The sequence below is a fragment of the Monocercomonoides exilis genome (assembly GCF_001643675.1).
Source record: "Monocercomonoides exilis strain PA203 chromosome Unknown scaffold24-1337568, whole genome shotgun sequence".
Lineage (NCBI taxonomy): Eukaryota > Preaxostyla > Oxymonadida > Polymastigidae > Monocercomonoides > Monocercomonoides exilis.
This window is the reverse complement of record NW_027150569.1, coordinates 579,777-602,546: the sequence shown is the minus strand read 5'-3', so window position 1 is coordinate 602,546 and position 22,770 is coordinate 579,777. Positions and strand designations below refer to the sequence as shown.

The following is a 22,770-nucleotide window of genomic DNA, read 5'->3' as shown; positions in this document are numbered from 1 at the left end:
GGTTTCTGGATGATTCACTGAGTTTCCATTCATTTTTAAAAGTTAAGTATTTTGTTTGAAATATTCATCAATCAACTTTTCGAAGAAAAATTCTGAAAATACCTCGTTAATTTGACTATTCAAGTGAATTTCGCTTTTCCATAAAAAAAAAATCAAAAATCAAAAATCTTCAAAAAATTCTCATTTACAGAAACTCGTTTCCAAATTAAAAGAAAAAGTAAAAAGTCCAATCAATATTTTAAAATAAAAAAAGATAATCTGGTACTCTTTTCAATAAATAATCACACAAAAATAAAAAAGGCTAAACAGTTGGTGAGATAAAACAATAAATAATAACTTTACATTTCATTCAGTGTATCACATTAAAGTTTTCACTTTTGTAAATTTTCATTTTGCGGAAAAAAGAAAACAAGAAATCAACACTACAGACAGATTCCACTCAACAAAAGGGGGAAAAAAAAATCACATCTCAATTAAACAATAAATAAACATAAATACATCATTTATCTGATTTCCAAACACCTTATGCTTTTTGGGATTCCTCCAAACAATTTCAAAAAAACCATTTACAGCAAAACGTACGTGCACTGTTTATTTCCTCGCCAGTTCAAGCTGCTCCAGAATAATCTCCTCCACACAATATCTGAAGGTCGTGATGAACATGTGCGTCGTCTCAATCGACGGGAACCTGAACACAATCTTCACCAGTCTCAGTCTCTTGTCACTCTGTTTGAAAAACCTCAGCAGAACCGACTGCGGATCGTTTGCAATCGGCTGCAGCGCCTGGTGCGGGAACACGATGCTCTTCGGACGCACCTTTGCCCTCCCCCCGTCTGTCAGCGCCAGCACATCGTACTCCGCAAACAGAGACATCGGCACAGCTGCATTCAGCGCAATGTACTCGCTGCTGTTCTTGCTGCCCCAGTGCTCCGGCTGGTCGAAGAACTCGCACAGATACTCCCGCGACAGTGATACCACCCTCGCGCTGAACACCCCGTCCGGGTTGCGCTTCAGGCAGTTCGAGTGGAACAGCACACGCTGCCCGAACGGATACGGCAGCGTCAGCTCGTGTGCCAGAAGCGCCGGCGACATCAGAGTCGACTGCGGAATGAAGTTGATCCGGCACTCGGTCGCCACCGAGTTCTCAGTCACAATCACAAACGGGCACTTCGGGTAGAACGACGACATCACATCGTAGATCGCATCACGCATCCCCAGCATCCGCCCGATGCATGTGCACACAAAGGATATGAAATGGGACTCCCCCGTGTTCAGCTCAAACCCTATCTCCTGCAGCGACGGATCAATCACCACCGTCGTCAGCTCCTCATACGGTACATACGCAATGAACCGCATCTTCTCCCCTTTCATATACACGCTGTGCGGAACCAACGACGCAAAGCTCCCGTCTCCGCTCAGCGATGTGAATGTCTCTTTCCCTGAGTTCGCTTGTGTCCTCTCCAGCGACAGTAGAGTCAGCACTGGAGACACCGTTGGGATGCGGTTGATCGGAGACGACCGCTGGCGGTGCCGAAGCAAGACAGGGGAGGAAGGAAAAGAGGATGAGGAAGAAGAAGAAGATGATGATGATGAAACTTGAGTAATTCCTTCAACAACACTCAGCTCCTGCTGGATGCTGCTGTTTGCGAGCAGCGACTTCTCAAACAGGCCCAAATTGCCAATCACTTTCTCTTCCTCCATCGCCACCACATCCTCTGCTGTGTAGTACTTCTTCACATCTGTGTCCGAGCTCCCAAAGCCTGGCTCCTTCATCCCAGCAAGAAGAGCAGAACGAGATGACTGCACAATGCGGCCAATCGAGTTGTCTGTAACTTTCACTTCAAAAAGCGATGGGTTTTCAAAGAAAAACACGCCATGTGTTGTCAAAATCACCACTCCCTTTGTGTTTATCTGCGGAGAATAGACAAATCCATACGAAGACGCCAGAATGTGAGAATTCATCATCTTGTGCTCTTTCACTGGAAGCTCTCTGAATCTGACAAATGGATCGATGTCGACAGGGCGAGGTCTTTCGGGAGAGGAAGAGGAAGAGCCAGGCGAAGGTGACACAGACGGAGAAGGAGTGGGAGAAGGAGAAGGAGAAGACGAGGGAGAATCAGAAGGAGAAGAAGGAGAGGAGAAAGAAGACGAAAGAGCATTTGAATCAGAAGAGGAAGAGCGTGCATAATCCAATGTGGGAGTGTCTGGCTCAGAAGAAGAAGAAGAAGATGATGATGATTTTTTATTCTTCCCTTTCTTCTTTTCGTCTCCTTTTGCCTTCAGCATGATGTTTGCCAGGAAGTTTCGTCTCAATCGCTCGGGAAATGCAGAGTCGTGGACGTAGCGGAGATAAGAGAGGAAGTAGGACTCCGCAATGACATAGTTGATCTCGTCGAAGAAGGACGGGGCAATCGGATAGGCTTCGTTGAGCTGTTGGAATGGAAATATAGAAGAAAAAGAAGAAAATTAAATATTTTTTTCAAAATAATAATAATAATAATAATAATAATAATAATAATAATAATAATAATAAATCAAATTAAAAAGAAAGAAAAACAAAGAAAAAGTAAATCACACCTTAATCCTCTCAATCTCCTTCAAGACAGAATATCTCATCTCTGGGAACAGAACCATCCATTCGCCCAAAAACCTCTTCAATCTGTGCTGAGTGCTGTACAGCAGATACTTCTGCTCCTGTTTGATTCGGTCTCTTCTCATTCTCTCCTGTTTCCCTTCTTCTGATTGAAGCAGAGGAGGAGGTGTGGATTGCCTTTCTTCTTTTTCTTCTTTTTCTCTTTCTTCTTCTTTTTTGATATTAAAATCATCTGCTTCTTCATCAACAAAGGAATCTTGAATGAGTCTGTTTGCATGATTCGAAGAAGAATAAGAAGAAGATGATGATGATGAATATGACAACGCCATTGAAGAATTAGCATTCACATGTGGAACAGACACATTCGAAATCGAATGGAAGGAAGGATAAGAAGCAGAAGAGAAAACTGGGGAGGAGAAGAAGGAATAGCTATACACGAGCAATCGAATGAGCAAGCATACAATGGAATAAGGGAAATAGAACAGAGTGATGGCTTGTCTGAGCGATTCAGCAGACTCCAAAACAGACTCAGAAGTAAAAGGAGAAGAGGTGTTGAGGAAGCGGATGAGAGGGAGAACACGATAAGGAGAAGAGGAAGGAGAAGAGGAAGAAAGAGAAGAAGAAACAGTTGAAGATGAAGAAGAAGAAGAAGATTGTAACGAAGATGATGAAGAGTTTGTATCTAAATTATCACAGGAAGATGCAGATGAAGAAGAAGATGATGATGATGATGATGATGAATCACCTGAAGATGGAGTCAATGGAACTGGAACAACTTCGTTGTTCTGTTCATCTGATTCTTTCTTTTCCTTCTCTTTCTCTTTCTCTTTATTCTCTTTCTCCTCTTCCTTCTCCTTCACAACTTCATTATTTCCTCTTCTCTTCTCACCATTCTCATTTCTCTCTCTTCTTCCTCTCATTCTCTCAAACTCTGTCACAATCTCCCTTCTGCTCTCAAATGACAAAACAGGCAAATGTTTGATTGCTTTTATCAACTGCAGTGAAATCTGAGCTACTTCTTCCACAACTGTCTCAAATGCAGCATCAGATAGAGAAGATAATCTATTACAGGGGAAAGAGGAAGAGAGGGAGAAGAGAGAAGAAGATGATGATGAGGAGGAGGAGGAGAAAGAGAAAGAACGAGAAGGAGAACGAGAATAGGAAAGAGAAGGACAAGAAGAAGAAGAAGAAGAAGAGGAAGAGGAAGAGGAAGAAGATAATTGATCATATTGCATGTCTTGTCTGTATATCCAAACAGAATCGCTTCTGTGTGGGAAGAAAGAGCGACGGGGAGAAGGAGGAGCAGAAAGGAACTGGGTGAAAGAGAATTTCTGAGGAAAAGAAGAAGAGGAGGAGGAGGAAGAAGACGAGGATGATGAATAAGAAATAGAAGAAGATGACTGCTTAGCAGTGAGTGATGGAGAGTAAGTGTATGCAAATGAGTTCAGAGTTGGTATATTTGGAGTCAGCATAACAGGAGAAAATGCATCTTTCCTTGCTCTGCTAATGCCTTGCAATGGATTTGGCAATCTTTGATGGTTAAACATTGAATTATCTTTATTACTATTATTACTATTATTACTGTTATTATTATAGCCATTATTCTGTTTTCTGTTTCCAAACGGATTTTCAATGTGGAAGTCGAAGATGGCTGAGAGATCGGTGTACAGAGGGGAGATAATAAGATATGCAATGTGAATGAGCAAAAACTCGTCTTTGAACAGCTTCGGAGGAGGAGGGAGAACAAATGATTGCCTTTTTGTGGCTTTGTGTGCTCGGGTGTTAACTTTATCATCAGTGAATTTTGATTGGATCGATGAGGAAGAGGAAGAAGAAGAAGAAGAAGAAGAAGAAGAAGACAGTGAAGAAGAAGAAGAAGATGATGATGATGACTTTGAAAGATTACTCTGTTTCTCTCCTTTCTTCCCGCTGGCTGTGTTGTAGTTGATCGATTCTCGGTATTGCTCCACCCACACGACACATTCATCATTCTCATCCACATCGTCTTTCAATAACTGCACTTCCAATTTTCCTTTCTTCTTGTTCTTCTTCATCGCTGCATTGGCTGCATTGGCCGCTTTCTCCTCTTCTTCTTTCTTCTTCTTCTCTTCTTTCGCTTTTTCCTTTTCTTTCTTCTCTTTCTCCTTTTCTTTCTCCTTCTTCTCTTTCGCTTTCTTCTTGTCGCTCTTTCCTTCATCTTCTTCTTTCTCCTTCTCCTTCTCCTTCTCTTCTTCTTTTTCTTCTTCCTTCTCCTTCTCCTTCTCCATCTTCTCCTTTTCTCCCTTTTCTCCTCCTCCTCCCTTCCCAAAGAACACAATCTCTGCATCGCTCACCTCGTTCTTCTCCCTCTGAATCATCTCCTGTATCGAAAGTGGAAGCAAAGAGCTAATCATAGACAAACATCTTGCCCCCACACCACATCCACTTTGCCCCCAGCCGTATTTCGAGACAAGGCGATAGAGGATGAAGAAGAACTGAGGTATTCTCAAACTTGTTCTCACTTCTGCTTTGATTTTTGGAGGGCCGTACCACAAGACAGACAAAAGAGACTGAAGAGACAGTTCAATAGCGATGAGAGGAGAGGAGAAGAGAGAGGAAGGAGAAGACAAAGGAGAATTAAATGAGATGAAGGAGAAAGAGGAAGGAAGAGAAGAATAAAATGGAAGAGGAGAAGAAGAGGAGGAGGAGGAGGAAGAAAAGAAAGAATTTGAAGAAGAAGAAGAAGATAACATTTCAAAGATTGTTGGGACAAAAGTGTGCATCTTTGATGAATTAACAAGAGCCAAAGGAGAAATGGAAGGAGGAGGAGAAGGAGAAGAAGAAGCAAGAGGAGAAGAAGGAGGAGAAAGAAGCATATTGCTTGAAGCACTTCTTCCGAGTAATCCAAAAGAAGAAGAAGAGAAAGAAAGAGAAGAAGAAATCGGAGAAGAAGAAGAAGGAGAAGAGGAGGAAGAAGAAGAAAGAGGAAGATTAGAGAATGAATGAGATTGCTTAGAATGTCTTAGCATTGGTGGTGATGGAACAGGAGAAGAGGAAACCAACCGTGTTGTTGAGAAAGGCGAGTGAGAAGGTTGCAAAGCTGAGGGAGAAGAAGGAAGAGGAGACGAATGATTGAATGGAGAAGAAGCAGAAGCAGAAGAAGAAGAAGAAGAAGAAGAATCAGAAGAAGAAACAGAAGAAGATGATGACATTGATGTATTTGAAGGCTGATGGGGTGCAAATCCATTTGGAAGATGAACAGAATTCAATGAAGAAAAAGAAGAAAGAGAAGAAAGAGAAGCAGAAGAAGCTGTCGATGGATAAGCAGAGACAGGTCTCGTAATCCCCAATGAATCTCTTCCACACCCTCCTCTTCCTCTTCCTCTTTCATTTCCTCTTTCATTTAATTTCCTCTGTTTATTCGACACATGAGAAGTAGAAGGGAAATGCCATGGCTGTGAAAGAATCCTTTTTTGCTCTTCGATTTCTTCCATCTCCTTTTCTGTTCCGAGTTTTGTGATGGAAATAAACTCTTCACCGCCCCATTCAACTTCATCCACATCCAAAACAGAAGCTGATGATGATGAAGATGATGGAGGAGGAGGGGAAGGAGGGGAAGAAGGAGGAGGAACGGGTGTTGACTTATCATTTCCGTCTTTATCTCTTTGTTTGAGAAGGGAAAGAGAAGAAGAGGAGGAGGAAGATGAAGATGAAGAAGAAGAAGAATGAATATTTTTGTGTCTATTTAATTGCAGTTCTGTTTGTGTTTGCGATCTTCTTCTTGTTTCTCCATTAGCTCCGCTGAGAGAAAGAGAATCAACAATAGAAGGCGAATGAGAAGAAGAATAATAATTGGAAGAATAAGAAGAGGAGGAGGAAGAAGAAGCATATGAATGAGAAGGCAACGAAGCAGCAGGTTCAAAGCGGAACTCGTAAAAGTTCTGCTGTTCTGTCTCAATATCGTCGTATACTTCGTCTTCTTCGTCTTCTTGTTTGTTCAAGGGAATGCTATCTTCATTGGTGGAAGAGGAAGAGGAGGAAGAAGAAGAAGATGATGATGATGATGGAGTAGAAGAAGATGCTGGTGTTGGCGTTGAAGATGATGTTGCTTTTGAAGCTGAAGCAGCAGAAGAAGACGTTGTTGTTACTGTTGCTGATGATGAAGATGAAGATGAAGAAGAAGCAGAAGACGATGAAGACGAAGACGAAGAAGAAGAAGAAGAAGGCATTGAAATTCCCAACCCCGCAAAGCTAAACAGACCCTGTGCCTCTTTCTTCTCCTTCGCCATTCTTTCCCTTTCTTCTCTCAGAACTTTGTTCTTTCTCATCTGAAACATCCTTCTCCTTCTCAACTCTGCCAGCACAAGCATATTCTTCCACCCTTCCCAGAAGGAAGCCAGCTCTTCCACAGCTGCTGATGGCAGATGCACCCCACTCATTGCAAAGAGATCGTGGAAGCGATATTTGGAAGAGGAGGAAGAGATGGAGGAAGAAGAAGAGGTGGAGGAGGAAGAAGAGGATGAGGATGAGGAAGATGATGAACGATGTTTGCGAGTTAACTCATTCACTTCCAATTCATCTGATTTTGCTCGTTCGATTTCAAACTTCCAAGTTTCACTCGGACTGCTTTCTTCTTCTTCTTCTTCTTCTTCTGTGGATTTATCTCCTTCTCCTTCTTCTCTTTCTCCTTCTTCTCTTTCTCCTTCTTCCTTTGAACAACTGTTTTCTCTATCCTTCTCTTCTTCCATCTTCTTCTCTTCTTCCTTCCTTCTTTTGCCTGTTCCTCGTGTTCTTAAGCGATGAGACAGAACGTGATAGAAGTTATCATCAAACGATGCTTCTATTGGAACATCAGCTTCATCAAGCTCATCTTCATCATCGTCGTCATCATCATTATTGTTTGTTATTCCATTCTTTCCTCTATTTATTCTGTTATTCGATTTCTCTTTCTTGTTCTCTGTGCTTTGCTTCTTATTGTCATTTTCTTCCTCTCCTTTTGCTCCTTCCCCTTCTTCTCCTCCTTTCAGCATCCTGCACTTGGCATACTTAACAGCAGCTTCTGAATATATGCCAACACCATCACCTTCATCCATTCTGAAGTCATTTGTGTAGAAACACAAAAATTTCGCAAGCAAAAACGCGCCTTTCATCGAAATAAACAGCTTCATCCGCTGAACAACTTTGCTCAATCGTTCAGTCAGCTGGATAACTAACGGCCCCATCTTGCTTTTTCTGCTCTTTTGGAGTGAAACAGGATTCCTCAGAGAAGAGAGAGTGGAGATGGAGGAAGACAAAGAAGACAAAGAGGAAGAGGAGGAGGAAGAGGAGGAAGAAGAAGAAGAAGCAAAAGAACCACTTTCGTTCTCTGCTTCTTCTTTCTTCCCGTCCTTCCCGTCCTTCCCTTTGTTCTCCCCTCCATTTCTATGCGAATCACTCGTCATCGACTCCAGAGGCGACGAAATCGCATCCAAAATGGTGAGCCTTGCCGCATTCTGCTTGTTTCTCGGCTGCGGTGCTACAACAGGGGCAGAGGAAGCTGTGATAAGCTTGTTCTTCGCAGCCACCATTGCAGGTGTGGGTACAGTTGGCAGGAAAGTTGCTTCCGTGTTCATGAACGCTGCCTCCATCTCGTTCCATTGCTTCGTCCAGGGAAGGTCTCTAAGATCGTTCTGATCAGAAAACGAAGGGAACAAAGTTTCTTCTTTTTTCCCTTCCAGCAAGCAGGCAACTTGCTTCAGCATCCGAACAGCAACAGGTGAAAGGGGGGCAGTGAAGATTAAAGCGCTAAACACATTCATCATCTCATTGCCCACACACGTCTCTTCCACAAAGAAATGGCTCATTCCTCCATTGAACACCTCGTTCACTGCGATCTGCACCACACAATCAGCAGAAGAGGACAAAGTTTCAATGACTGATTGCCACTTGAAGCGAGAGAGGGAAGTGAAGAAGTTGAAAGACGATGCCCAGATGTTGATGTCTTGAGGCAGTGGGAGTGGAGAGCTAGGAAACTGGGGGGTGAGAAGAAGATCAGAGAAAGAGGCGAGCATGAGAGGGTACTTGTGGAGCATAGAATACAAGGATGAAAGAGACTTTGTGAGTTGACGATGTCTTGTTTCAGCAGCAGAAAAAGAAGAAGAATCAACATTACAATTGCAAGAAGAAGAAGAACATTGTGAAGAAAAGTTTGCATTTCCTTCAAAACAACCCCATCCCTCTTCTCTCTTCTCCTCCTCCTGCTTCCTTGCCATAGTTCCTCTTCTTCTCGTGTTTATCTCCAGCGCCGACAGCACAAAAGGTGCAGCGTCCATCAACAGAGCAGCTGTGGATGAGACAATCGCAGGCGACTCAACTTTCGCAGTGGAAGCGATTCTCGACAAAAGATGAATGCAATCTGAGACAATTGGATCACAGCGGCGCGCAAAGATAGGGAGGAGGAAAAGAGGAGGAGGTTGGAATGTGGAAGTTGAGGGAGAGGAGGAAGAAGAAGAAATAGAAGATGAAGAAGAAGAGGATGTAGATGGATCAGAAGGAGCAGCTGTCTGGCGTGGCAAGTTCCGAGCAGCCATCAAAGCCAAAGTGACATTTTTGAATGAATGCTTTGCTTTCTCTTCTTTGCCCTTCTGTTTGTCTTTTGCCCCGTTCATCATGAAAGATAAGCTATTCGTTGGATTAATCGAAGAAAACAGGTTTGAAATAGCAGAAGACATCTGCACAGATGTTTGGGACATGAGGTTTATTCCTTCTTCTCCTTTCCTCTTCTTCTCTTCCTTCTGAAATTGTTCTGTTTTAACATTGTTGTTATTATTTTCCATCCTCTTTCTTCTCTTCGCATTCGCCTCTTCTTCATCAAAGTCCTCCACTTCCAATGATAACGTCTTTTCTCTTTCTTCCTTTATCATGTTTCTTCTTTCTCTTCTAAGCAATAATTTTGTGTCATGTATTGCTAATGACGGATCAGAAGGAAACTTTTTCTCTTTCACAATGCAAAAAGGAGCAAGCAACGAAAGAGAAGAAGCCAAACATGAAAGAATCATGAGTCTGTTGCGAACGGAGTATGTGAAAGCAAAGAAAGAAGAAACAAGCTCAAAGACACGTGTGTGGAAGCGGAAGAGAAGCGATTGAAGACAAGACGATGCGAAAGAGAAAGAAGGAAAAGATGGAAATTTTGAATGGTTTTTCTTTTGTTCTTCTGATGATTTAGCTAAAGATCCAGAAATATTGCTGATAACTCCACCATTTCTTCCATTCCTACTTCCATTGCCTTCATCTACATTACTATCTTCTTCTTCTCCTTCTCCTCCTCTTTCTTCTCCTCTTTCTCCTCCTCCTTCTCTTTCCGCCAACAACCCATTTTGTTCCATTCCATCATCCAAGCTGCCAACGAGTGGAGAAGGAGGAATTGGAACAACAGCAGAAGGCACAGGTGAAGGCAAAGAAAGAGAAGAACAATTTGTCTTTGGTCCATCTTGATTGAAGAGGGTTGAATGAAACATATCAGATGACGTGAAGGTTAATGATAATCCTAATTGATTTGCTGTTGCTGCTGTTATTGCTGATATTGATGATGATGATGATGATGATGATGATGATGATGATGATGATGATGATGATGATGATGATGATGATGATGTTTTTAGTCCTTGTTCATTCCCAACTTTCGCAGCGTTCAGTGTGTTATGCCATTGAGAAATGAACTCTTGGTCTTTTGCATTGATCAGAGTAGCTGGGGCAGCATCGATGGCAGAAAGAGGGCGGAATGTGGAGAGGGGAGAAAGAGAAGGAGGAGAGAGGAAGAAGTGGAAGAGGGTTTGGGAGACAGTGGTGATGAGGGGCATGAGATGAGGGTGGAGAGAAGAAGAGGAGGAGGAGGAAGATGATGATGATGATGAAAAAGAAGAAGATGATGATGATGAAAAAGAAGAAGAAGAAGCAGAAGATGTTGCTGCAAACAATAGAGAATTTGTGCATCTGATGATTGTGGAAGCTAAAGAAAGGAACAAAACTGCCGAGTCATCAGAAGAAGATGGAGGTTTGAAAATATCAGGAAAAGAAGAGAAGAAATGAGAAGAAGAAGAAATCAATGAAGCAAAAGAAGCAGAGGAAGAAGAAGAAGAAGAAGAAGAGCCAAATAAAAATTCAGTGAACAAGAAGAAAGAGGAGAAATATCGTGTTTCTCTAATCGAACATTCAAGAGTCGATTTATTGGCACGTGTTGATTCAGAAACAGTCAATAAGATGGAAAGAGAATGCAAAGAGGAAGAGAGGAGAGGAAGAAGAAGAGAAGAGGAGGAGAAGAGGGAGAAGAGGGAGGAAGGAGAAGAGGAAGAAGAAGAAGAAGAAGGTAATGAAGAAGAAGCAGAAGAATAAGAAGATAACTTTCCTTCTTCTCTTTCATAATTCCCCAACACACAAAATCTGAAGTCTAAAATAGCAGACAAAATGGAAGTGACTTTGTTGTTTGAGAAGATTTCAAAGAAAAGATTGCTTCTTCGAAGAGTGTGAGTGAGTTTTGTTCGGTCTGGAAGAGAAACCAATTCTGATTTGGATGGCTGAAGAGAAAGAGAAGAAAGAGAAGAAGAGGAGGAGGAAGAGGATGATAAAGATGATGAAATAGGAGGAGGAATAGGAGCATTAGTATGTTTGATTGTTGGTGCAATGTTAGATGAATCTGAAGAAGAGGAAGAAGAGGAAGAGGAAGAAAGCGAAGAAGAAGAAGAAGAATTCACCAAAGAAGAAAGATCATCAGAAGATGAGTCTGAAGATAAAGCCGCTAACATTTGGCAAAGCAACGACAAAGATGAAGTTATCATTGGAATCACATATGGATGGAAGATAACTAGCGTTTCTTCTTCTTCCTCTTCTTCTTCTTTTTCTTCTCTTTCTTCTCTTTCTTCTTCTCTTTTTCTTCCTTTTTCATTATTTTGGTGTATTTCATTGTGAGATAAAGAAGAAGAAGAAGAAGAATTTGTGTTCAAACTTCCATTTTTCATTTCTCCATTAATTTCTTCGATTTCTGCTGATATTCCAACAAAAGCTGAAGAAACAATTTTGTTCTTCTTCTTTTTCTTCTTCTTTGCAATGGAAACAGATGTTTGTGAAAGCAAATAAAGAAGTTGATCAGAAAGTGTATTTGAAGAAGAAGAAGAAGAAGAAAGAGAAGAAGAACTTGAAGATAAACAGCAAATATGAAGAGGAGAAGAAAGAAAAGCATCAGCCATTGAACGATGTGACGATAAAATGCAGCAGAAGGAGAAGATGGCACTGACAAGAGGAAGACAAGAAGATATCGTGTTGGCGAATTGGATGGGGAGAGAAGAAGAGGAGGAGAAAGAGGAAGAGGAAGAGGAAGGAGAAGAAGGAGAAGAGGAAGATGATGAAGAAGAAGAAGAGGAAGAAGAAGAAGATATTAATTCTTGTCCAATAAACACATTATTATTATTATTATTATTATTATTATTATTATTATTATTATTATTATTATTATTATTATTATTATTATTATTATTATTATTATTATTATTATTATTATTATTATTATTATTATTATTATTATTATTATTATTATTATTATTATTATTATTATTATTATTATTATTATTATTATTATTCCCTGTTATTTCAGCAATCTTCTTCAACTGTTCCATTGCAAAAGAAGCAACATTAGCAGAAGTGACAGCTAATCTTGGCAAACAGAAGAGAAGAAGAGAGGCAGGGAACAAATCAGGATGATTGGAGAGAGAAGAAGAAGAAGAGGAAGAAGAAGAAGAAGACAAGAAAGACAATGAAGAAGAATAAAAAGAAGAAGAAGAAGAAGAAGAAAAAGGAGGAGAAAGAAAAGAGGAAGAAGTTAAAGAAGAAGGAGAAGAAGGAGAAGAACAAGAACTTGACGCATGAGAAAGAGCAGGATATACATAATGATGCAAAAATGATGGGTTTATGCACAAATCAATCAGAAACAAGAGAGAAGAAAGAGTTTTGAGGGAAGAGAGGGAGAAAAGAAGGGCAAAGATATCTTCATTCATCTCTTTCACTGGGTGAGAAGGAGGAAGAGAAGAAGAGGAAGAGGAAGAGGAAGAGGAAGAAGAGGAAGAAGAAGATGATGATGATGATGAAGCTAATGTTTCGCTTTTATTATTATTATTATTATTTGTATCTTCATTTTCTTCTTCTTCTCCTTCTCCTTCTCCTCTTCCCTTTTCATTTCTTGTCAAATTTGGTGAGTCAAAACAAGAAGGAATGCAACGCGTTGGAACAGAAGCCAATTTGGCTCTTCTTCTTTTCTCTTCTTCTCTCTGCTTTTGCAATTTGTCTGTTGAGGAGATGTAGGAATGATAAATAGATGATGAAGAAAGAGAAGAAGAAGAAGAAGAGGAGGAGGAGGAGGAGGAGGAAAAAGAAGAAGTTGATGTTGAAGAAGCAGAAGAAGAATAAGAAGAATTCAAAACATTCTCAACATTATCATAAAATTCAAAGAAGACAGAAAACGCACAATGAATGAGGTGTGGAAGAAGAGGTTTGACGAGCTGATGGTTTGGAGTGAAGATGGAAAACAAGGTTAGAATATGTTCCATTTCTGATGAAACAATAAAAGATGGATTGTCTTCATTGTTATCTTCTCTTTCTCCTTCTCTTTCTCTTTCTCTTTCTCCTTCTCCTCTTTCTTCTTCATCAATAATATTATTGTTTGTTTTATTTGCCTTTTCTTCCGTCTTCTCATTTTCTTTCTCCTTCTTTCCGTTCTTCTCTTCTTTCTTCTCTTTCTTCTCTTTCTCCTTCTTCTTCTCTTCCTCTTCCTGTTCCTCCTTCATCATCTCCCCAGCCATTGCCCTCATCATAACCACAAACAAAAACTTCAACGAATGTGTTTCCATTCCAAAGGGAGCAAACTGAGTGAAAGGGGCAGAAGAAGAAGATTCTGTTCGGGTAGTGTAGAAAAGAGAAAGAAGGGAAAGACGATGGCGTTGAGAGAAGGAGGAGAGGAGAGAAAGAGAAGAAGAGGAGGAGGAAGAAGAAGAAGTTGATGTTTTTCCTTTTTTGTTAGTTTCTTCTTTTCCCAAATCCTTAGCCAACTCGACAAATGACATAACAATATCAGAAAAAGGCATTTGAAAAGAACGAGAAGAAGAAGAAGAACGAGAAGAAGAAGAAGAAGAAGAAGACAACAAATTGTATCTTTCATCTTCATTTCCTCCTTCTCTTCCTTCTCCTTCTCCTTCTCCTTCTCCTTCCTCTTTGTTATTATCAAAAATAAAACTGTCATCGTCATCACCTTCACATTCATTCATATTGTTGTATCTGTCTTCATCGTCTAAATCCAGATCTTCATCTTCTTCATATTCATTTTCATTTTCATCAAAACTTCCTTCTTCTTCTTCTTCTTCTTCTTCTTCTTCAAAATAATCACAATAACCTCCTCTTCTTCTTCTTCCTTCTTTTCCTTCCTTTCCACTTTTCTTCATTTCTTCTTCCTCTTCTTCCTTCTTCTTCTTCTTCTTCTTCTTCTTCTCTTCCTCTTCTGCTTTCTTCACGCTAACACTTGCTGCTACTGCTAATGAAGCACCGTCAATGAACTTGCCTGAGGAAGAGCGAGAAAACGAAGAAAGAAGAGGAAATTCGTTCATCACAAAGGAAAGAGCATGAAGAGAAGATAGAAGAGAAGGGGAAGATAACTGGAGGGAAGAGGAAGGAGAGAGAGAAAGAGAAAGAGAAGAAGAGAAAGAAGAAAGAGAAGAAGAAGAAGATGATGATGATGATGATGAAGCAGAATCCGAATATCTTTCCCTATGTCCATTAATAATAACCTCTTCTTCTTCTCTTTCTCCTTCTCTTCCTTCTTCATTCGACAAACAACCTTCCAAAAAGGAAGTGAGCAATTGAGGAGAAATCGAATGGAACAAACGATTGTTTCTGAGAAGAAGAGAAACAGCAATGCCAAAGTGATTGTGCTGAATGAGACACAAAAGAGACAGAGAGAAGAGGCAGAGATAGCTGGCGGTGAGGAAGAGAGAGGGAGGGAGGGAGGGAGAAGGAGAAGAAGGAGAAGAAGGAGAGGAAGAAGAGGAAGAAGAAGAGGAAGAGGAAGAGGAAGAAAAACGGAAGAAGAGTAAAGAAGCAGCTAAAAGTGTGGTGATGATGGAAGAAACGGAGGAAATATCATTCAAAGAGGAAGAAGAGGGAGAAGAAGAGGAAGATGATGAAGAAGAAGAAGAAGGTAATAATCCATACGCACATTCAACAAATGAAGAACAGTCAGGAGCATTGAAGACAGTTGTATTGGAAGAATAAAAGGAAAGAAGAGAAGAAGAAGAGGAGGAAGAAGAAGAAGAGGAAGAAGAAGAAGAAGAAGAAGAAGAAGATGATGATGATGATGATGATGATGATGATGATGATGAATTTGGCATAATCAAACAAACAAACTTAGTAACTAATGCAATGGAAGAAGAAAGAAGAGAAAAACAATTGGAAGAAGAGGAAGAGGAGGAGGAGGAAGAGGAAGAGGAAGAGGAAGAGGAGGAAGAGGAAGAGGAGGAGGAGGAAGAGGAGGAAGAAGAAGAAGAAGAAGAAGGTGAAGAAGAAGAAATTTGCATGTTTGAAAGTGGATGATATGTGTTATTCAGCTTTTTCAGGTTAGCAAAAAGTTCATTTGAAGTGCTGAGGAGTTGGTTGAAGTCAATTTTGAGTGGAATTTCTGTTTTTGATTGAGAAGAAGAAGAAGAAAGAGAAGAAGCAGAAGAAGAAGATAAAGTTTCAATTGATATTTTATTCTTATTGTTCGAAATATTTTTCTGTTTGTTATTTGACATATGCTGGTTTTGTTGTTGTTTTGCAATGATTTTCATCTTTGCAATCAAATTTGTGAATTTTTCGATATTTTCTTTGGAATCTATTGTTGTCTTCTTTTTCATGTTGTCTTCTTCTTCTTCTTCTTCTTCTTCTTCTTCTTTATCTTTATCTTTCATTTCTTTCTCTTTTTCTTCTTTCTCTTTTTCTTCTTTCACTTTCTTTTCTCTTTCTTTCTCCTCTTTCTCTTTTTGAATTCTTTCTTCTTCTTCCTTCTTCTTTCGCTCCTCTTCTTCCTTTCGTTTTCTTTCTTCTTCTTCTTCTTTCTTCTTCTTTTCTTCTCTTTCCTTTTCTTCTTTTTCTTCTTTCTCCTTCTCCTTTTCCTTCTCCTCTTTCTCTTTCTCTTTCTCTTTCCTTTCCTTCTCTTCTTTTCCTTCATCATCAATAACAGCAGTAACTTCTTCATCTTCTTCTTCTTCTTCAGCATTATTCTTATTCCCATCCAAAGAAGGTCGAATTTGTGATTCGTTATTTTCTTCTCTTTCTCCTCTTGTTCGTTTTATTTCTTCATTTTCTCTTTTTGCTTCATTTTCTTCATTTTCTTCATTTGTCTGCAAAGTTTTTGGTTCAATTTCTATTTTTTGTTGATTTTCATTACCTTTTTCGTTTTCAGAAGAAGAAGAAGAAGAAATTGATGGAGAAGATGATGAAGATGTTGCAGATGAAGCTTCTTCAGAAGAAGAAGAAGACGTAGAAGATGAAGGAAGAGGAGAAGAAGAAGAAGAAGAAGCGGGAATTGGTACAATAACAACATCTGGTTGATTTGAAGAATCTTCTTTCTTCTCTTTCTCTTCTTCCTTTTCTTCCTTTTCTTCCTTTTCTTCCTTTTCTTCCTTTTCTTCTTCTTTCTCATCTTCTTCTTCGTTTTTCTCTTCTTCTTCTTCTTCTTTTCTTTCTTTTTCTTTTCCCTCTTCTTGTTCCTCTTTCTCTTCTTTCTCCTCTTTTCCTTCCTCTTCCACAATTGTAATGTCTTCTTCTTCTTCTTCTTGTTTTCTTTCTTTCTCTTCTTCTTTCTCTTCTTTCTCTTTCTCTTTCTTTTCTTTTTCTTTCTCTTTCTCTTCTTTCTCTATCTCTTCTTCTTTCTCTTTCTCTTTCTCTTTCTCTTCTTCTTTCTCTTCATCAATAACATTATCTTGACCATCAATTGCAATCACAGCAGAAGAAAATGATGCTTCTTTATCTTCTTCTTTCTCTTCTTTTTCTTCTTCATTCTTCTCTTCTTTCTCTTTCTCTTCTTCTTTCTTTTCTTCTTCTTCCTTCTTTTCCTCTTCTTCCTTCTTCTCTTCTTCTTCATTTTCTTCATTTTCTTCGTTTTTCTTGTTTTCATCTTCTGTCTCTTGAACAATAATCGCTTCATCATTCAATTCATTTTCAATATTCTCTTCTTCTTCTTCTTTTTCTTCCTTTTTCTCTTTCTCTTCTTTCTCTTTCTCATCCTTTTTCTCTTTCTCTTCTTCTTTTGCATTTCCTTCTTCATTCTCTCCAACAATAACAACCGCTTCTTCTTCTTCTTCTTCTTCTTCTTTCTCTTCCTTCTCTTCCTTCTTCGCTTCTTCTCTCTTTTCTTCTTTCTCTTCTTCATTGTCCAATCTTTCTGTTTCAGCTGACATTGGTGAAACAGAAGAAGAGGAGGAGGAAGAGGAAGAGGAAGAAGATGAAGAAGAAGATGATGATGATGATGCATTTTCATCTTCCTCCTCTTCCTTCTTCTCCTCTTTCGTCTCCTTTACCTCTTCTTCTTCTTCTTCTTTCTCTTCTCTCTCTTCTTCTCCTTCTTCTCCTTCTAACTTATCTTCTCCTCCCAAAAGCACTAATTCCTCCGATGGCTTCTGCTTTTTTTGTGCTTTCTCAATCTTCATCCCATCCAGCAATTTCAATTTCCCCTCACGAAATGCATACAAAATGTGGGAGTTGAGCAAGTCTTCCGAATAACGATCCAAAAACGGATTGGGCGTAATCATCAGGGATTCAAGGTTCTTCATTGATTCAAAGATTCGAAGGGTTTCTTGCATAGCCTGCAAATTCCAGTTGAATTTGTTTGATGACAGATCAAGATGCACCAATGACTTAGACACATGCGATAATGGCGTCAGGGGACCAGAAAGTTGATTGTGAGCTAAATTGAGAATTCTCAGACGAGGAAACGTTTTGAAACCTGGAAACGTCCTTATCTATAAAAAATAATATTTTTTCAAAAAAAATAATTCATTTGTTTAAATATTGAAAATCAATTTCTATATCTACAAAAACGCAAACATGGTTGTGCTGCAAATATATTTCTTCGACAGCTGGGATTCCATCAAGAGAAACGCTTTTTAACTGATTTTGATCAAGCCAAATGCGCCGAAGCCTGATAAATCCTGGCTTTGATCCTTTCCTATCTCTGCTAGCTTCAAAAATATTAAAAGATGTTAACTTGTTTCCTCTGAAAGATTTCGCGATTTTTTCAAAATTTGCTTCAAATATTAAATCGCAAAAAAAATATTTTGAACACAAACCCCAAATCAATTTCCTTAACTATGTTCACTGGAACACAATATCCAAAACCTGTAGCAGAAGTGAGGAGAAAATTTGTTCCGCTTTTTCTAAAGCAATCATTGTTGAAGCATAAATATACAGGGTATTTCTTCATTAACTGAGAACTTCCTGTAACAAGTTCTTGCAAAACATCTGGAGTTAATTGATAAATCACAGCCCCGGTAGGCTTGATACATGTATTCTTATGATTTTGGCGATTTGACATTGGATATATCAAATACCATATCAGTAAGGGTCCAGATCGAATTAAAAGTTATTTTTCGAGAAATATATGTGTATATCAATATTAATATATTAGCATGTGTTACAGATAAAAAATTTTTGTTACGTCCATCAGTTATAGTTAATCCTTATCAGAATTGGTTTTTGAAAAATATTTATTTTATTAAATTTTTAGGGATTTCGTTGTGTTAATCGATTTTCATAAATTTTTTCATTTCATTTCATTCTTCAAACTTCACTTGGTTTCATTAATGTAATTTTTTTTTTTTTTTTATCTGCCAGATAAAGTTGTGGACAAAACCCAGGAATGTTTTACGAAAAACTAAAAAAGAGTAAAAGTGAATAAATGAATTTGATTTTGAAAATAGCATACGCTTTCATGTCCCTCTTCAATTATTCAATGCTATCTTTTTTTAAAAAATATGAAATATCAGAATAAATTCGAATAAATAAAATGATCACAAAGCCGTTATGTTTGCTTTTTTCTGTAATATGACTTCTTTTCATTCTTCATCGGAACTTTCAAAAGATTTTGCAACTGAAGAGTTTCGTTGATTTAAATCAAAAATTGAAATTTTTAACTTTGCACTTTCTTGAAAAGATTTCTTTAACAAGAAAATTATTTTTTCCGTTTAGGTCTCTTCCTCTTCGCAATATCGACACATTTCTTAATTGAAAAATTGAAAAGATCCACAGCGTAATGAAAGGTTCAATTTATTTAATATCGAGGAACAAGAAAAAATTCAAGACTGTTTCGAATCTATTGCTTTCAACAAAAAAAATTGTAATCAAAGGCATTTTTGAAACAAAATGACTTATATTCGAATATTATCTTTGATCTTTTTTCATTATGTGTAATTAGGAAGAAAATGTAATGAAGCGAAAAAACCGAAATGAAAGTAATAACAGTGAAGAAACGGAAATCAATGAAAAAAATAGCCAGACAATTCATTATGTGAGGAAATGCTTTATAAATGGTGAAACCAAAATCATTTGATATGAAAAGGATCTTTGCATCCTCAACAAAAATTGCGTCCTGGTTTTCATTTTCGTTTGTCAATATAAAAACCAAAAAAATCGATTCAGATCAAATGTTGAAATATGACGAAACTGAAATATGTATTTGAAAATCCAATGATAATTACGTCTTAACACAATCATATTAAAAAAAAAAAAAAAAAAAAAAAAAGAATTCAAATTTTTTATTCGCAATAACACCAACCCAAGGCAATTTTTTTTTGGGTTGTTCACTGATGGATCATATATTTATCCAGTGATGCAACGGACTTCAAAAACTGTCTTCAAAGATCAGATTTCTATTCAGTTTCAAAATATTGAAAATTATTATCAATGGAAGCTGCGTGTTTTAAAAAAGTTCAACAAAGAAATAAAGATGGATTGCTTTTCACCAACGAAAACAAGTTTCTGAAACAAATTGTGAAAACCAGTTTGATATCAATGAAAAACGACTTTCCTTTTCGAACTATTTTGTTTTGTAGTTCATTGTTTGAATTTTATCATTTTGTCCGATTATTTTTGTTAAGTTTCATATCAGTCAATATTTTTTTTTCCATCTGATTTCAGATGCTCGGTTCATGCTACAATAAAAAAAAAAACTTTTAAAAACATTGAATGAACGTTTTTTTAAATAAATAAATATTTATTTGGGTGAAAATACGGACTTTCAAGCTTTTTATGCACAAAGCATGAAAAAACTGTTTTTCTAATAACATTTTTAAACTTTATCAAATGTCTAAATTTTTTTGAAAAGTTCCTTTTGTTTAATTTTCAAATAAAATAAAAATTTCATATTTCGATCAGTTGTATGTTCCCACTCGCCAAATTTTGCTATTATGAAAACAAAATCTTGAAATTGGTATTATTTTTATTTTTGTGAATTTTCGTGATTGGGAACAGAAATTTGATCGAAATTTGAAATTTTTATTTTATTTGAAAATTAAACAAAAGGAACTTAACAAAAAAATTTAGACAGATTTCAAAAAAATATTTGATTTTTATATCCGTAAAAAGGAATTGTTGAAATCAAAACAAAAAAATTTCCAACATTTCAAGAATGTCAAAAAATGGATCTATTTTTATTGAGTTTTTTGATACAAAAAAGTCAATGAAAAGTGCATAATTTTTCTATGAAAATGCATGAAGAGAAAAATTTTGTCTCACTTATTTATTTATTTATTTTTTGTTCAATATTCTTGAAACATTGAAGTGGAATCAATTGTTCAAAAACAAAGTTATTGTTTTTGAAATCATAATTTTTTTCAAGGTGATGGTTTTTAAAAGTTTTTTTGTCACTGGAAAGAGATGTTTTAATCAAACGTTAAAAATTTCGCAACTGCTTTAAAAATATATGTGTAAGCTCAAATAAAGATGAAAACATTTCTCATTGTCATCTTTATTTTTCAGTGCTTTTTTATTGACATTCATGGGAAATTTTCGAACCGAAATTTTTGAAAAAAAATAAAATAATGTCAAAAATAATCACCCAACTACTCCATGGATTTGACATTCCCGCGTTTCGTTCCTTTCCCGGATTTGGTTCACGACTTCACTGACTCCATAGACAATCACTGATTTATCTGATGGTCCATTGACCAAAAAAATTTCAAATTTGACTTTTTGCGTAAACATCTGCGTCACCTTGAAAAAGGTGAGCTCGCGTAAGTCAGTGCCCGGCACTTTTTTTTTTTTTGAAATTTTTTTTTTAAATTTTTTTTTGAAATTTTTTTTTGTTTGTAACAAGTTTTTTTTAATAATAATTTATCAATCATAAAATCCTTTTCAATGTTTAAGAATATATCTTAAAAAATTAGTGATGTCAATTTTTAACCAGTGAACCTTTATTAAATTTTATTTTATTTCATTTCTATTTTCCGCGATGAGAGCAGTCACAACATGCACTGTGAAGCAACAATAGTATCCTTCCATATGATTGATAATGTTTTTGGAGTATTGTTTTCAATATCATATATTCATTATTGTTTATTTTCGTAAAGAATAGAACTTGATTGTTTATTTTTGTTCAATTCGTTTTTTCTAAAAATGATTTAACTTTCATGATTTCAATAATGTTTTTTTAAACAAACAAAATATCACTTATTCTTTTGAATTTAACAATTGTTTATTTTCACAAAAAAATCATTTATCATATCGTCTTTTAAAAAAATTGACATGAGATAATTATTATCCTTGAATAAAAATCAAAACACTTTATTATTAAAATGCAAAAAAAAATTCTATTTGTATTTTTGTTCATATTGATTTAAGTCTTTGTAAATTTTTCTTTGTTTTTTCATTTGAATGTTGCTCTTCTCCTTTCTGATAGCTTATTTCTTTGTGAAAACGAAGAGTTTGTGCCCATCAAATTGATTCTTTTCAACATTTTTGATTTTCCTCATCTTTCTTTATCTTTATCTTTATCTTCCTTCTCTTTCTTTTTCTTCTTTTTCTTTCTCTCCTTCCTCCTCCTCTTCTTCTTCTTTTTCCTTCTCTTCTCCAAACTCCGACTCTGCCTCCAGTGTACCACTTCACCTTTCCACTTCAGTACAATCGTTCCTGTTGCATCGAACTCACCTTTATCTTGCACCTCTACTGAACTTCACTATTCTCCTTCCCCACCTGCCCGCAACTCCGCAGTCCGCTCCTCTCTCGAATACACAGCCTGTGCAGCGTATCCTCTTCAGCCCAGTTCTACTCAATCACCTTCCAGCCTATCCTCCTGTTCCCCCACAGCTAGGTGATCTTTCCTGTGTTATTAAACTTGTATGTCCTCACACGCTCTTCCTTATCTGCCCCGCGAATAAGTGTTATGAAGTGAAAAAACTCTGCACAAGCTCCCTCCCCCCAATCTTCAGTTGCATATGCCTCCCACTGACTATCAAACAGCTCTGCATGGTAGAAAGCATACACAGGCTACACCCACACTCTTTTTATCCACTCATGCACTCCGCTCCAGATCACATCCAGTTCGCTCTGGCTCTGAACAATCCCACTCACCTCGCACTTTTAAACAACAAGCAGTCTCTTCCTCTGCGTCCACAGCATCAAACTCTCTTCAACAAATATCAGAAGATATGTCACAGCATGCAGTGTCTTCTCAGCCTCGTTGCGCAGATGCTCCACCTCTACCTCCAGCGACCAGCTCATCCGCTGCTATGTCCGCCTTCCGCCATTGAAGATGCAAACAACTCCCTCTCCCACTGGAACCTGATTACCTCAAACAGATCCACCTACTCTCCCGCTCTGCACCCTACAAGACCATCGCACCCTCTTATCTCGCACACGCTCGCTTCTTCAAGCCGCTCGCTCGTCAATGTGAATTCCAAGTTGCGCACCTGCTGGCATATGTTTAGGCACTCCACAAACATTTCACTTCCCGCAGCCCCCGAGTTCCACACAAAGCTTTGCCTGTGCATCCCCAGCCCCAGCGGCAGTCGCAGCTTTTTGTGTCCTGCACAGTCGCCCATCTGCACATCGATGAAATTGAAAAACCCATTTTCTGCGCACCCAACAGCACACAAAATTTCCCCCGTACACTTGTTTGAATCTGAAACTCAGTATCTGAACTTCAACAATTG

At 37.9% G+C, this 22,770-nt stretch overlaps 3 protein-coding genes across 3 annotated transcripts; 1 reads left to right on the top strand and 2 right to left on the bottom strand.

The window, feature by feature from the left end:
- Window positions 1-101: 101 nt before the first annotated feature.
- MONOS_1362 (uncharacterized protein) lies at window positions 102-18,183 on the bottom strand. Its single transcript, XM_067866337.1, has 5 exons — window positions 17,914-18,183; window positions 17,672-17,840; window positions 12,533-17,586; window positions 2,578-11,836; window positions 102-2,430 (listed from the first exon to the last, which is right to left on the bottom strand). Exons 1-5 carry the CDS (start codon window positions 18,156-18,158, stop codon window positions 592-594), a joined length of 16,566 nt encoding a protein of 5,521 aa, XP_067726884.1. The 5' UTR covers window positions 18,159-18,183; the 3' UTR covers window positions 102-591.
- A 3,870-nt stretch (window positions 18,184-22,053) lies between these two features.
- MONOS_1363 (uncharacterized protein) lies at window positions 22,054-22,368 on the top strand (the record flags this gene model as incomplete). Its single annotated transcript, XM_067866347.1, has 1 exon — window positions 22,054-22,368. The coding sequence occupies one exon, from the start codon at window positions 22,054-22,056 to the stop codon at window positions 22,366-22,368; it is 315 nt and encodes a 104-aa protein (XP_067726883.1).
- A 54-nt stretch (window positions 22,369-22,422) lies between these two features.
- On the bottom strand, window positions 22,423-22,659 carry MONOS_1364 (uncharacterized protein; the record flags this gene model as incomplete). The annotated part of the gene is made up of 1 exon (XM_067866360.1): window positions 22,423-22,659. The coding sequence occupies one exon, from the start codon at window positions 22,657-22,659 to the stop codon at window positions 22,423-22,425; it is 237 nt and encodes a 78-aa protein (XP_067726882.1).
- Window positions 22,660-22,770: the final 111 nt, after the last annotated feature.